At 47.8% G+C, this 16,480-nt stretch overlaps 1 protein-coding gene across 16 annotated transcripts in view; it reads right to left on the bottom strand.

Moving 5' to 3' along the window:
• The window catches only part of Cacna1c (calcium voltage-gated channel subunit alpha1 C), a 548,575-nt gene that overhangs the window by 475,011 nt on the left and 57,084 nt on the right, over positions 1 to 16,480 (bottom strand). For all 16 annotated transcript variants that reach the window (XM_038318989.1, XM_038318993.1, XM_038318994.1 and 13 more), the window contains exon 3: positions 15,927 to 16,030. In XM_038318989.1, the coding sequence (XP_038174917.1) occupies positions 15,927 to 16,030 (104 nt within the window). The remainder of the gene's footprint in view (positions 1 to 15,926; positions 16,031 to 16,480) is intronic.

Below are 16,480 nucleotides of genomic sequence, written 5' to 3'. Positions count from 1 at the left end.
AAGCAGCTGGGAAAACTAACACTCTGTGTTCTCTTTCTGTCACTCCAACCAAGAAGATAACTAAGATCCAAAAGACAGCAGGTTCGCTTCAGCTCATGATTTTAGAGGTTCCAATCGCTGGTGTGTCAGTCCCATTACTTTGGGATGTGGTCAGCAACAGGTCACACGCTAATTATGAAGAAAAACAAAAACACACCAAAAGGGGGGTCTCAGCCTCACTATCACCCTAAAAGTGCACTCACAATGATTTCAAGACTGCTCACTAAGCCCTTTCCAGAAGGGCCACCGTGGGACCAGTCCTTTAACACCGGAGCATTCGGGAGCATTTAAGGTCGAGGCTATAGTGCTGTGAAAAGGCAGAAGCCTGCTGTATGCAACTGACCATTCCTATAGCCAGGATCTTCCTAGACTCCGGCTTCCCAAAATACTATTAATAGAAATGTCTTGAAATCAAAAGTAAATGGGTCTTGGGCTTTTTAAGTGAATCCAGAAGGGACCATGACATTTCCCATGATATTTTGCCAAGTCTTTCTCGTTCCATTGGCTTTGAGCCTGGGATGGATGGATATTCGGCCTGATTCTTCACTGGCCTGAACATGGGCATCAATCTGCAGGTCTACAGGGTCAAGAGAATAAAGCACGAAATCTCAAGTCAGTTTAGCTGTCCTTTCTTCCTCAACCCCAGGCACCCAAGCACCTTTTGAGTTCTAAAATGAAAACAGCTCAACCAGTATCTAAGGAATCCTACACTACCCCAAATGTCAGCACCTAAGTCTTCTGCTGCTGCTCAAGTGAACCCCTAGCCCAAAAAGACCACGTCTTCCCAAATCCAAAATATCACCTCCCAAGCCCTTACAGATAACCTCAGGAAAAAAACTGGATTCTATATCACCAGAAAGGCAAAAAAAGAAAAGGTAGAAAGGTGAAGGAAGAAGGGAAAGAAGGGAGGAAGGAAGAAAGAAACTATTAAGGCTGATTCCAACCTCATGCAAAGCAAGGGTGCTAGGGATAGCCAGCAACCCACCTCGAGCGGTGCACAGAACCAGAAGGCAGTTACTACAACACACCTGCTCCTGCTCACCCTTGCAATCACAGACATCAAAACTCTTCTTCAACCCTTCTTACTGCATTATTGGGGTAGACATGGAAGCAAAAGGTTCCATACATCAGAGAGAATAAGTTCTGTGTGATATGAAAAACAACAGAATTTGTGTTTGATTCTGGGCTCCTCCAACTCCTAGCTGTGTGGTCCAAGCTAGGTCACTTTGCCTCTGAATTGTTTCTTTGCTAAATGAGAACTGAAAACATCTCCCTAGCAAAATTGTTACCGGGATTAAAAAAATTACAAAATTACAATTTGAAAAGTTCTAGAAAACTACTAGGAGGTGATGTTTGTGTAACCTAAGGTAACTGGGAACTAAAGAGAAGGTGTGACAGAGAACCCAAGACTGTAATGTACTCAAAATCAGGAGCCTGGAGGGCTGGGGTGAAGAGTTGGGGGGGGACTTAGCGGAATACACAAAATGATAATGTGCAGTTGTTCAGCGGTGGCTGAAAGACAAGTTCAAATGTTTGTCAGTGGATGGGGTGAGTCTTAAAATGAAAGGTCTGTTTTTACGGCAGGTCTTCCGTATGCCGTATTTTCATAGATGTGCATGGGCAACAAACACTTCCGTGACCATCTGTCAGGCTCGGGTCACAAAAGATTCAATGGATTTCTGCAGTTGTGCAGATGACTGTTGCCAAGTGATGCACGCTTGGGCCTTTCCCCACCATCATATGTGTCATCTCAGGGACCTTCTTATTTGCAGGACTCCATGGGTGCTATAAAAGTGTCTGTGCATGCATGTAAGTCTGCCTATCTGAACATAACTTTGTCTGTATATGCATAGAAGCATACAAACCATGACATGGTCCCAGCAGTTGCATGAATTCCTCATTTTTGGCATCATCCTAATGCTTGCCAGATGTGCCTAGGCATACTATTTTCCAGTGTGATTTTGCACACTGGTGGTGCTAATTCCAAGATTAGTGATAAAGAACATTAAAAAACAAGCATTAGGGAGGAATTTTCCCAAATTTCCTGGGAGGAAACCTTCGGCCTATTTAATTGCCAAAAACCAGCGCCTATACGGTCAGGGGATGGTAGGAAGTGGTCTCCTTACTGGCTTCCTTTTGCACATTGTTGTTCGGAGTTACATGCTTCTTCTGTTCCTTCCCATTCCCATTTCTCCAGTGAAGTCTGGGGTTATCTCTACCAAGTAGAAAAGTAGACAGAATGCCATACAACAGTATGACAAGCCCTTGGGGAGTATTTAGTAGAAGAGCATTTTGGTGATACCCCATACCAATAGAGAAGAGTCTGCTTTGCTGGAATTAGTATTGTGTTGCCTAAAGCCGTTGTCAATGATCCTTCCATTGCATTAGGGTCACACAAAAGCAGGCTGGCTAGGGGGCACTGTGGCCTGGCTCAAGGGCAGGATTTACATCAGCTTCCCTCTCCTGGCAGTGTGCTGTCTCTACCTCCTCCTCTCTGGTCAGTCTGGCTTCCTGAAAGTTAGCTGGATCCTTTTGAAGTCTCTAAAACATTAAACAAGCAGGCCATGGCACTCCAGGGACTGTCACGAAGCCGTGCTATATGTTGTCACTTCACACTGATGTCCTCAGCCTGAAGCCTTGTACTTTACAGATCTACGGTGGGGAACAGAGACAGATCTGGAACAGGGCTGTGACTTCAGCAGAACCAGCCTGTGATAACAGGAAGGGCACGGAGATCCCAGGGAGTGTGGCGCTCCTTTTCCTAAACCATCTCTGGATGTGTACAGGTTCTCCACCCTCCCCCTTTCCGGTCTCCTCCTTATGCCTCATCCCCCACATTTGGTCTTGACTTGGGTCACAAACCCTGAGACAAGTACCCTGAATGAGTCAGGACCTCTAAAATTCACAGTCAGGTTCCTACAAAGTCCTTCAACAAAGCAAAGGGAACAGTGGGGAGGTGCAAAATTCGTCTGATCCTTCAGCTGAGCAAGTGGACAGGAAGGACTGAATCCGGGTACAGATGTTCCAACTCTGCTAAGAATAGGCTGTAAATAAAGGGAAACTACCAGCAAACGCCTAGAAGGTTCTCTGGTGAGACATCCTGTCTTCTGGGATTACCATGGAATCTCAGGCCTAAACAAGGTACCTCTTCTGCCTCTCATAAGACCTAGCACTTCCACACTCTGTCTCCAAGAAGAAATATGGTACCCACGCTTATCTTCTCTTAGGAAGTACTTGATTCCCCAACCAAAATGTATTTATATGGCTCCCACTGCACACTGCTTGCTACCCAATAAATATTCATTTGATTCATGATAGTCTCAAGATGATTCTTATTTTCCGGTTAGTGACAGCTAAGTTCATGTCTCTGTCCCAGGAAAGCCTTTCCTGACTATAGTTAGAGAGTCTTGGAACACGAAAGATCCACAGCCTCTTGGCGGCCTATTCGTCTCTCCCTCTGCAACGCTTGTCTCCCTGTCTGACCATGAATTCTTCCATGGCTTATTCATGGCCTTTCCCTGCATGGCCCTTCCATCCACACACACCACAGTACCCAGCTGCTGCGAAGGAGCAATGGTGAGAACAATGGCCTTTTCTTTCTTCACCACCTCTGGTGCTGAATTAGTAGCACTCAATAACAAAAATAACAATGCTTCCCATTTGAAAATGCTACACGAAATTTCAAAGCACTTTTAAGAACATTATCTCTAATGAGATAATGCTTCTCACAAAAGTCGGTAGTTAAGTAGGTGCAATTAGCCCTAAGTAAGAGATGGAAACTGAGGCTCAGAAGGTTAAGAGACCTGCCCTGGGGCACACAGCCAGGTCAGCACTTCTGTTCCTGTTCGCAGTTCCCTCTGCAATTTGGGGCCTCTCCAAGACTCCTCAAAGCGCCATTAGCAAGAAATGATCATTAAGCAAATTGAGACAAGAAAGAGAAATGCCAGGAAAATGCACATTTCTCACCAAACCGCCAGCTCGGTGATACCTGACCTCCACCATCATCGGGGTGAGTCGCCAGTTGTTCTCAGAAAACGGGGAACTACACAGGCTAGCAGATACTCTATCTTTTATAACTGGATGTCTCTTCCCTGGGGACTGGAATGTAACGATGCCCGGTTATGTGACAATCGGCTAATGAGAGATGAAAAGCAAGTATGCTTAAAAATGACTAAACCTGAAATAGAAGGTGTGCTGTGACCAGAGACATGCGAGATTTCAGATCTAAAGCGGTACACACGTTTAAACACCTGGTTTTCACTTACACAATTAAAAATGGCAGAGAAAGAGTGCGGGTAAGAATATCCTCACCCCCAGGCTGGTTGTATGGCGACCAAGCGCTTCCAGACACACAGAGATCTGGAGCCCCCCTTGCTAATCAGGCAAATGAAGTCTAGGTCACCAAAATCCAGTGTACAGAGGTAGGAAATCTCATCCCAAGAACCCACCCCATGTCCCTTTCCATTGGGGCACTTTTTCGAAGACTTCCTTCCCTTCTAGAAAGGGCAGCTTGTACCTTCCAGCGCGCTCTCAGTGAGATAGACTTGGGCCCGGTGGCAGCCACACAAGTGCTCGCTTGGAAAGCTAAGGGTCCTGTGGTCACTCAGTTTTCAAATCTCCTCCTAATCCAGTCAGGCAGGACACTGCTCTTTTGAAGGCTGGTAGCAGCTAACTAAACATCAACCCCACCCTTGGGACAAACCCCAGACTCCTCATCGGGTCCACAATACCTCTGTCCAAGTGCATGCATCTCCTCCTTCACCAGGTGCCACAGACACCCTGAGTTACTCTCAACATCAACCCATTGCCCTGATATCATAGGTGGGCCTGCTCAAGGTCTTAAAACAGTATAGAGACATAATAGTGGCTCCTGGCTGATGGTCAGGGTGTAAAGACAGCAGCGGTGGCCAACTCCAGATGGGCCAGCTCAGGGCCTCAACAACAGGATGCAATCACTGACAGTGTTCCCTAATAGCTAGGGCAGATGAAAGCAACTTCAGGATAGGGGAATACACAGAGGGCCACTGCCCTTTCCCCAAGTAAGCATTTCAATGTTAAGAGCTTAAGTCCCATACACATTCCTGCATCTTTATATATTTACCTAGACAGAATTCTGTGTAAAATGGGCTTCCCAGAAAAAAAAAAAGTTCTCTTCCTAGAAGTGCCTACGCTGAGAGAGGCACAAGGGACAGGCTAATCGGGAGAGGGAGAAAAGCACCATGCTAGGAGAGGGGTTGAAGCTGCGCAAGCCAGCCCACTCTACCTAAAAAGCAGGTTGTTGCAAGCCAGCCCACTCTACCTAAAAAGCAGGTTGTTGTTTGTGCTAATCGCTCTTGACTGCTTACTCTGCAACTGTGTTGCTTCTGAAATCTCATCCCTCAGAAGCACAGGAACCAAGACTGCCACTAGGGTAGAGACCAGAGGAAATGAGGGACATCCCTGTGATGCTGGCCAGCCTTTGTGCAGCTTTGTATTCCCAACACACTCCCAGAACACAGCTGCCATCCAGTAAGTATCTGAAGCAGTGTGTACACGGGTGCACTAGGATCGTGTCAGCAGGCTTATTCTTCAGGAAGGGAGGCACAGATGTCTGGAGTATCTAAGAACACCTTACCAGTCTCTCTTCTGAACAAACAGAAAGCAAACGCTAGCCCAAGGGCACTCAGCAAGTGGAGGGAGAAGGAAGGAGTCCAGAGATAAGTGACGGTGGCGCTAAATGAGTAAGGGCCAACCGGCCTAACCTCTGCAGAGAGGCATGCTCACAGCCCCACTGTCCCAACACCAGCACTGTCAAGGCTGGCCCGTCACTCCTGAGCTTCTTACCCACTGCCGGGCGGGCACTGCACCAGGAGCAGGGCACATGTGATCCCTACTCCTTCTTGCTGTGAGCAGACGCTGAACTGTGCCCTTCAGAAAGGTCTATTTATGATCTCATGGTCAAGCCTGGGAACGCGACTTTATTTGAAAATAGTCTGTGCAGATGGATCAGGATAAAAAGAAGCTATCACACACAGCATAGAGGGTCAATTCAGAAAGGTAAGCTGGACCCAGAAGAAGTGAGAAGCATTCTGAATGAGTCCTCCAGCCACGGCGTGAGGGGCCGTCACTCCAGTCTGTGCACCACATACAAAATACTTTCCCAACCAGAGCGGTTCTTCCAGCTCTCCAGAAAGCAGGTGACAGCCACACTGCTCTCCATCCATCTTAGAAAGGTCAGAAACTAAATTTGGAACTTGGCTTTTACCTCTTTTACATCTCAAAGTTATCTTGAGGCTAAGGTTCACAGAGGAATGTGCCAGAAACACAGAGTAAACATTCCAGAGACAGAATATCCGTGTAGCTTTAATAGCAGCAGTAAGCACAGTTGTGGGGCTTTTTGTGTATTTCCCAGAATTTCTACACATTTTCTCCCTTGACTCGCCACGGCCCACTGCGTTATTATCTGTACTTCACAACTAAGAAGTCTCAAGTCCACGGCAGGACACTGGAAAGGCCTAATCGGTAGTCAGTGGTAGAGGTGGATCAGACCCCAGAACCACAGCAGCCAGTTCAACTTCCTCTTGGTCCCGTACCCAGTTTGTTAGATAGAGTTCTGTGGTATTTCCACAAAACCTGGCTGCTCATATTTCTCCAGTGATGTCGTACTGCGTGAGAGCCGCGGAGGAGCTCAATTGTACCTTGAGAGATAGGGGGAGGTGTCTTCAGGTGGATGTCCTTGTAGCCCCCACCTAATGTTCCCAGTCCTCAGGTTACCACAGCAAGTACTGACAGATCCCAGGAGACCTGGAGCTCACACGCAGCTTTCTGAGTTCTCTCTCTGGCTGTAAACCTGTCTCAGGAAGTGCACCTGACACTCCAATTCACAATGTTTTCTCTACTTAGGAAAATGCCCGGAGTCCTGTGTGACTGGAGACCTCAGCTAATATGAGTCACTGGTCCATGGGAAAGCCAGGTCTCAAAGCCAACCCCACGTCTCAGGAGCCAGCGGATGATCTGTGCCCTCCCTTGGTAGACAAGTGGACCCTAGGACACTCAGAGACACAGCACACCCTGAGGACCTCCACTCCTGATAGGGGCTAGAGGAGACCCACTCCCTCCCACACCTCAGGGAGGTCGCGCCACACAGCAGGTAAGGATACAGACTCAGGAGCCACCTGCTCAGATGGGACCTCAGAACTACCGCTTTGATTCCCAGGCTGTGACCTCACACAAGTTAGCTCACTGAGCCTCTCCCCTCTTTAAAAAGAGGATGACTATGGCAAATATGTTCACTCCCTGTTATGTCAGTGAAGTACATAAATAAGAAAGTGAGGGGCTGACTGTGATTCTCCCTGGAGTCTGATGGGCTTGTTGAAAAGACTAAATGAGTTAACACATGTCGTGTACTTAAAACACTGCCAGCAGTGAGTACTGACATTAAAGTCGTCAGAAGGCACAGACCCAAGTGCCTCAGTCACACAGGAACTAGCGAGAACAGAGCGAGTAGTGGGGGACAGGCACCGCGCAGCCAAACCCAACACCGCCATCCCCAGAGCTCACGTAGCTCATTCATGGTAAGCTGGCCATCAAAGCCTATCTGCCTTTACTTTGTACATGGCTAGCAAGGACCACGAATGGACTTCCCGAGTCCACAGGAGAGGAAGGAAGAGTAGATGGCAGGATCCGGAGCAGTGGACCCCAAACCTTTCCCACCACGGCGCATTGCAAAGGCACACTGCAAGTCGTTCCGACCCCCCATGGCTTCACAGGATTACTGCAAGTCTCAAAGTCCAGTTTCCTAGTGATGATGCAATCCCCGAAAGAGGATGGAATATGTTCATTATTCTTAAGGATCCAGGGGTCTCTTTTATATTCTAGAAGGCTTTCTTCACATACGTGTAAGTGCCAAGGCACCTGGGAAAAGGTTTTACTACAGGAGGCATCAACTTGACTTCCCCTAGAGTGAATAGGGATTGGTGAAAACAGAGCAAGAAGGGTCATCATATTTAGACTTCAAAGTGTCCCCTCCTGTGCTCCACCGGCAAATGCAAAGCAGACACTGCCTGCTCCCCTGGAAACAGTAAGCGTGTAAGTACAGAGTCAAACAATAACCTAGGCACCCTGATCAACCACACATCTACCAAGGGCCTTGCCATCCCACGTGAACTGTCATGCTCTCGTAATCTGCCGGTTTGTGTGTGTGTGTGTGTGTGTGTGTGTGTGTTTCTGCCTTGACTCACCAGGTCCTAGCCCGAACTCAGCGCCTAAACTGTGGTTTAAACCTCTATCAAGTTTTCTGAGGAACCTGTCCCTCCTCTTACTGGTCCAGCCAGAAATGGGGCACCATAAGATTTGGGGAGACAGACCTGTGGCTGAGATAATACGAACACAAACTGGCAGTACATATCCCACAATCATTTCACACTAATCTTCCATGGGCAAATAGTTTATAGTCTCTTAGCTTTGGTGTCTACATCAATAAAACAGAGCAGTACTCATATCCAGCCCACATCATCTAAGCACATTTGTGTCTAAACGCACACAGGACAGCAACTGCACAAACACATATCACCGGAGCCACTGAGGGAAAGCTGTTTCTTCCTAGGCTAGAGAGTAGAGTCTGCCTCTTGCCTGAACAGAAACCCAGCTTTCGGAGCTACACAAAGCACAAGGTTCATCGAGTTTGACTGGTCAATGACCTGGCTAAGAAGTACCTCACTCCACCCCCGGGAAAGTGGCTTCCTCTAAAGAGGTGGAGGAATAAGTATTGTCTTGGTGAGATAACCTGCTTTTCCTTGCCAGGATCTTGATCTCTGCATAGTTCCTGCGAAGTCTGGATGGAGCTCTGGAAGGTCTGCGTCTTTCTGAACAGAGAGGCAAAGCTTCCCCTTTTCCTCCTGCTGTCTCTGGGGCTCTGAGATAGTCTAAGCTCCCTTTCTCTAGACTTGGGCCCTTTTCACTCTTGCTCTAAAGCTAACCCCCCTTTGCCATGGGGCTTCTTGCTGAACCTCCATGTGAAACCCGTGGCTATTTTCCCTCTTCCTCTGGACAGCTGCCAAAACTGACAGCTTTCCTAGCCTGTGGTTTCCTTTCAAACGCTAATAAAATTGTCTTCAATCTTCCTTCTGAGTCGTCCTCAAATTCTTTGATTGAGGAGACGAAAAACCTTAAGAGGGGATCCCAGTGTCCCCAGTAACAAGTGACACCCATCATGGAGCACCACAAAATTTCTGATAACACAGACTTGTCAGCTGTGTTTGTCGTCATTGTGTTAAAGCCAGGAGACGTGGTCGGGACTGGGGCTCAGGTAGAACATGTGTCTAGCCGGCATCAGGAGATAGGGTCAGGACTGGGGCTCAGGTAGAACATGTGTCTAGCAGACATCAGGAGACAGGGTCGGGACTGGGGCTCAGGTAAAGAGCACGTGTCTAGCAGGCAGAAGACCCTTGTGCTCCATGGCATCACATCCACTTCCCAAAAACAAAGTAGACTCAGAGAAGACTTAGAACAATTTGCTTAGCTCCATTTAGCTTCAAATGCATTAAGTTTGCTTTTGAAAAGGAACAAGTTTGATCTTGTTTTGCTTTGGTTGGCTTTTTCAAAATATCTGCTAGGACTGTCATAGCTTCATCTTTGAAACATTTTCCACAAAGACCGGAGCGAAGGGCCCATGCTGTACTTTTGTTCTGACTTTCGTTTCAACTCTCTTTCCATCCCTTGTTCGCCAAGTCTTCTTACTTCTATAAGTCTCCATTTCCTCGTCCACAGGCACAAAGAAAGAACAAAAACCTGGCGGCCTTCAGTCATTTGTCTCGTCATTGACTCGACAATCGTTTATCAAGAGCCAGGCAGGGGCCAGTCACCTGAGATCCAGTCTCGAACAAGATGAACTAAATCCCCACTTTAAGGAGACAAAGAAATAAAAATGGCCATGTGTCAGTGGGGGATTATAAATAGTATATGCAAATCCCTAGCACCTGGAGGAATTGCAAGGAAGGTGCTACGTTCTCTCTGCCAGAAAAGACACAACCGAAGTTAAGCCAAGCGCTTGACCACGGGCCACAGCGCAGGAGTCTGTGCTGTGCTGTGCTCCAAGGGCATTACCGGTCAGCCTGCACAGCACAGCTCCCCCATTCCTATTTTGCTCACACACACTTACTGCTGTTTTGTTTTTTTGTTTGTTTGTTTTGGTTTTGTTGTTGTTGTTGTTTTGTTTTGTTGTGGGGGGGGGGTGGTTTGGTTCTTTTTTTTACTGGAGGCCTTGCTCTGTAAAAGTCTTTTCGTGTGTACTGGTCTAAGCTTTTTCCTCTCACTTAAAAACAGGCTGCCTTCTGCAGCCTCGTGCCGCCTCTCTACATGGAGGTTCACAGAAGCAAGCAGGGGTGCTGCGGCTCATGACCGTGGTTATGCAGTGTGTACGTTACAGGCCTCGTACACTTACACAGTATGTCTGCTCAATTAGGAGGGCACACAGATGGCAGCAGTAAAACCTGCTTGTCATGCCATTGTTGTAGCTGCACAAGCCCAGAGAAAGACAGCTCACTCCCAGGCAAAACTGACTACGGAATTAACTACAGATCACTGAGAGGAGTGTAGAGAGACGCACGCAGGCATTGTTAGTCATTCCTCGGGCCTAGCCAGCAGGAATCACACCTCAGAACTTGGAGCAGTCAAAATGCAGGCCAGGCTTCAACCTAGTGGTGTCCAAGAATGGGGACACACTGAGTCCCCGAGCTGACTGACTGGTGGCAGGGGAGGCGGTCGGGGGGGGGAGGGGTCACAGGATTGTCCCTCCCAGGACCCCTCCTTATGCATCAACATACCCAGATTAAAGCCCCAGCCTACACAGCCATCCTCCTGCATTCGAGTGGCCCGGAAGCAGCCTTCTGAGGCTGAGGACATCCTGAGGTGTTGCAGATCCTAGCATGCTCCCAGATTCTATTTCTAATGGACAGAAGTGTCTGCTGGCCCAGGACACCAGGGCATGGCTCCACGCCTCTCACAGCCACCTCATTTAACCTTCACCACAGGTGAGAGTGCAGTTTAATTGCCCTGATTTTACAACAGTGCATGGGACTGTCATGTCCCAAGCTCGTCACTCCAAACTCTGAAGAGGAAAAGGCCAGGCTCACGTAATTCTCCTTGCTCTGCCTTCCTCTCTAATGGTACTCAGAGCCTGGCTCTTGCTTAGAAATTACATGGTACATGTTCTCCATAAAACATCAAATGCCAGCATATCCTCTTAACAGTCAACTCCAGCCAAGTCTTTGTGAACTTCAGAGTTTACAGAGAGCCAGGCATTCGACACACACAATAGGTTCCCTTGGTTGGCAGAGGCTGTTCGCCAGGCACGACAGAATTTACCTACAGAGTAACAACTGTCGGCAGGTTGGGCTCACAGTGGCTGTGCTATAAATGATGTACTTCACTGTGGGTGGCATGGTCAACAACAGGACAACGATTAGTAACAACGGAAATGTCATGCCACTGGCCAGTTCAGCCTCACTGACTTCACTAGAAAAGGTAACCAAGATGGTGTGACTGCAGAAATGTGCGCTAGATGCAGCATATGCCACATAAACTCACTTAGAGAAAGGAGCTACCTTGAAAATAAAACTACGGCTCTACTCAGGATTGTTTGTAATCTGTTAACAAAAGTAAGCCAACTGTTAGAGACGGGGATGAATGGGAGCTGGGATAGCTGCAAGAGAAACCGAGACTAGGAGCAGGCACACATGCGAGTTTACAAGTTCTGTACTGGGGCGAGCAATGCCTTGCTAAATAAACTGCTCTTACACCCCGCAGAGTGGGAGACCTCCCAGCAGTTGACATGTGTCATCTTTCTGTTTGGATCCTCGAGAGAGCTGTGGGTAGACAGAGACCGACTGTGTAGGGAGCTGAGGGTGGAGTCACTCACACAATAGAGAACATTCTAGATCTCTTCACAAAGAGCAAGGCATACCCCCCCACCCGCGCTTCAGAAGCAGTAAGAAAAACTGCGAAAAACAGACTACACAGACCCTACTCCAGACTCAGAATCAGGGCAGGTCTGGGAACACAGATGCATGTCCCCAGGTGCTGTACAATTCTCAAGTCAGAGAGTTTGAGAACCATGGCTTCAGACACTGTTTGGTCTCTCCCCTACTGGGACTCAAGTCGGGACTCTGAAATGGCAATTCTCTAGTAAGACAAGCTAGTAACCTGCTTCATTCCAGGGGCAGTGAATACTTTTGTCAGCGGACTGTTTTGGCCAGAGAGAGCCTCAGTGAGCAGCTGTGACACACCCCTTGGATCAAGACAGATGAAGCCACACTCAAGGGTCTCTTCTCCTTGGAGCTGAAGTTCAACCCAGCACCTCAGTCAATGCAGCCTTCTTGCACCGGATTCTGGTCAATGTAATGACAAGCCTAGCCATCAACCAGTTCCTGGTGGGCACTTTGTAACTTCCTCTCGGCCTACAAGGCCCCACAGCGGGACTTCACTTTCCACAAGTCCTTTTCTGGTTTGCCTCCCTTCTCTACCTCCACAAACTGGTACTCGAAGAGTCTAACATGGGCCATACATTCCTGGTGCTCTCTGTCCTGCAGACCCTCCTCTCCCTCTTCACCCTCCTTCCTCATCTCCCTCCTCATCATGAGCTGGAGTGCCCAGCCCTCCCATCACCTACAGGTATCTCCATTCACATGTTCCACAGATCCTCACTAGGCCAGTCCCTCAGGCCCCTTCCGTGGGACCCTCCTGAAGTCCTTCTAGCTTATATCACAGTGCACACATATCAACTTCCCAAGACCACAGCATGCATGTGGTCACAAAAGTTTGTTTCCTATCCACCCCGCTCCCATCTTTGGGCTTACCGTCACTGTCAGCCTAACCTTGCAACACTTCATTTCCTCTTCAGAAACACTGAGGCACAATCTCAGCATCTCACTCACCCTGCAAGACTCTCTCCTAGTCTCAGAGACACAAGGGACTCCACCATTGCCTGCAATGGAGTCCAGCGGTTGGCATACGCTGAGTGTCCTGTCACCTGGTTCTTCTCGTTCACTCCAAGCTAGTACGGCACCATAAAGTGTGACCACATGGCTTTACACACGGGCCTCAGCTCCAAATACCTATTTTGACCTTGAAATCGCCTCCCAGAAGACCCTGCACTATGGGGGCATCTACCCATGCATGACTTTCCCTATTAGCCATGGGTTCTGTCTCTCACAGTAGCACCTGACTCCTGCTGTGAACATTTACCAAGCAACTGAAAGAAGAGCCTGGAGAGCAGAAGTGGCCACGCAAGTCTGGGAAAAAGGCAATAACAACACCCAGCATTGGGAAGCCCCATCTTCATCCCCTCCTACAGTGCTCTCTGAAGAACTGCTAAGAACTGCTATGATCTGACTCTGTCAACTCACCCCAAGCCTGTGACGTAGGCACTATTGTTCCCACTTTAAAGATGAAGAAACTAAGGCACAGAAAATTTAAACAAATGAGTGAGAACGGGAAGGGGTTCAACACAGTCTATGCACAGTTAAAATCTCCAGACAGGCGAGCACAGGAAGGGCTACTAGGCCCGAGAGCCTCTACTGCAGGAAGTACTGCCAAGGTGCAGAGGGGTCTAGAGCTGGAGAAACAGGTCCTATAAGTTGTTTCCTTAGGGAAAGGCTTTCCTACTGTGCTAGGGAACAGAGATGAGATCAAGGAGAGAGGGGGAAAGAAAATGAGAGGCGCTGGATCAATCACTGGCAATGTTTCTGTATATAAAGGAAGACAAGTCAAAACTGCGGAGGGAAAAGGAGGCGTGAAGACTTTGTCAAGGAGGGATGCCCTAGGGAAGGAGGAGCAGATTCCGGGCCACAGCACTCCCTGGGTATCTCCACAGCAGAGTACTTCTGCTCACATGTGGGGTGGGGCTTGGTTGTTTAGTCTGTAGCTTCCTCAGATTCATCCTTGGTTCCCGCCTCCCCCACCAACCAGTTGGTTACATGCCCTCATTTCCAGGGCAGAGAATGGGGATGAGAGCCACAGATATATCAAAGAATTATTTACTTGCCATAAAATCTACCCAATGCTGAGTATCCAACTCGATTTTCTTTTCTTTTCTTTTTTTTTGGTTAAGTTCTAGTTTTAAAACATTTCATCATTCTGTTGTGGTTGGAAGCAAACTGCCACCCCTCCATCGTCTCCCGAGTCTAGCCACACCAAGAGCAAGTTCAACACTGGATCCTTGTTATCACCTACCAGGCTGCCATCTCACAGAGAGAGGCTGAGGGTTTTAGCCAGCCATGGATACATTGGTCTGAGAACAGATATAAATTAGTTCCAACCAGAGCTGCTTCTGAAGCTCCCTCAGGTTAAATGACGGATAAGAGCTCTAAGGAAGGGCAGCAGAGGAGAGGGGCAAACACTTCCAAGAGACAGAACCAGTGGGAGATGGTCCTGCTTTGGGATGACACTTTAACTCATACGATCTTGACATGGGAAAGGTTTCTTTGTGTTAAGAAACAAGGTCATACCTACAGGGCTGCATGGACTACAGAGAAGATGTCCTCCCTACTGACTCTAGACATACCATCATTCAGTACTTGATGCCTATCTCGGGGACCTTGGGAAGCTATCCCCAGTACATGGCGCCCATACTACCCATGAGACACAGAAGAACCCCAACCCATACACATGACAGAACACCTTCCCTAGTACAGGTCTGTAGCTAATAGCAAAAGCTGAGGAAATTGGAGCGAACTCTAAAGAGTGCATCTACTCCAGCGGTTCTCAGCCTTCCTAGTGCTGTGACCCTTTAACACAGTTCTTCATGTTGTAGTGACCCCCACCCAAAAAGTACTTTGTGCTATTTCATAGCTATAAAGTTGCTGTTATGAAACATAATGTAAACATCTGATATGCAGGATATCTTACATGTGACCCTCAAAGGGGTTGAGACCCACAAGTTGAGAGATTTAATCTCTGGAAACGTCGAAGGTTTTGAAAGAAATGAGACCCCCCCCCCCCTTTGACAGCATCAGGAGCCACAACTACAGGGAGGAAAATCCCCTAACATTCCTGTTTCTCCTAAACCTACCCCATGCAAGTCCAAAAGGCACCAATGACAGGCAAGACGGCGGGCCTGGTGACCAAACATGCTTTGGGAAAATCACATGGAGACTACCAATGTCTCGGCACAAGAAGGAGAAAGTCGAGAGTCCTCTGCAGGCTTTTGCTGGAGCTCTCCAGGCAGCCCCAGCTCTGCCAAGTGCATTCCAGAGCTTGCCTCACATGCCCAGACCAGCAAAGACCTTTGCGTTTGCAATGACTTCACACTCAGCCAAAAGTAAACATGCTCTCCACTTTTTCCATGGGCAAATTCTAACCCCAAATTGCCAGTGCTGGCCTCTGTGCAATCCAAATGAAAAGCCGCCTTTCCCCCCAAAAAAAATAAAAAATAAAAATAAAGTCATTTTAACTCAATGATACCTCTTGGCTGCAACAGAAAACTCTGCTAAAAGCTTCCTAGAAATTATTTATCGTGTAATCATGCAGGATGCTATGATCACGCAAGCAAAGCCTCACAGTGGAACAGCGGCACTCAAAATACAACTGATGATCCAAGAACGCTCGCTCCGACACCTGCACTCAAGACTTAGGCCGTGCATTAATGTCACACAAGAGCCACCACTCTCGCACCCATACATGTGCACAGCTCATCGCCGCCTGATTGGAATAGTCTTCCAATCAGGAAGTAGACCGTGATAAGGCAGGTACTGATCAGAATAAAAAGCAAAACGCCCCAAAGATATGAGCTGTGCCAAGCCCTGGAACCTGTCAAACACACATCTCACGTCTCTCCCACCTCGCACCCAGAACCCACGTGGTGTAAGCTCATTTGCCACAAGTAGTAAGAAACGCAGAGGCTCCAGACTTACCAGGTTGGAGTTTGTGGCGTTGGAGTCATCTTCTGGAAAGGGGATATAGATCGCTAAGGCCACACAATTGGCAAAAATAGTCAGTAAAATAATGATTTCAAATGGTCTGAGAAAGGAGTTAAGGAAATCAATGCCACTGTTAACACAAGTGAAACAAACATACATCTATATATTTTTTAATGAATCAAAGATTCGTAAGAATTCTGTTTAAACAATGCATTCCAAGCCCCTTGTATTCTGAAGAGAAACATATGCCTTTTAAGTGCTTCTAGTGGACCCCCGCCAAAATTTTTTCCTAATATGTCAAGAGCAGTGGAGGCCAGGCGCGTGCCAGAGTAAACACAGATTTCTAAATACTTCTTCCCCTCTTTTATTTATTTAGATTACAGTTGATTTCATTTTCCTCATGTGAGCTTGGGGCAAAGAGCTCTGTCTGCCCCAGGAAGGATTCCCCCCAGGACTCCATTTCCATGACAGTTCATGGCTCATGACTGTCACCAGTGAACCCATGCATACACGGCAGGGAGAGCAGTGACTGGGGTTTTACACAAAGC

Source organism: Arvicola amphibius, chromosome 2, assembly GCF_903992535.2.
Source record: "Arvicola amphibius chromosome 2, mArvAmp1.2, whole genome shotgun sequence".
NCBI classification, from domain to species: domain Eukaryota; kingdom Metazoa; phylum Chordata; class Mammalia; order Rodentia; family Cricetidae; genus Arvicola; species Arvicola amphibius.
The sequence above is the reverse complement of the archived record's forward strand: the minus strand, read 5'-3'. Positions and strand labels throughout refer to the sequence as shown.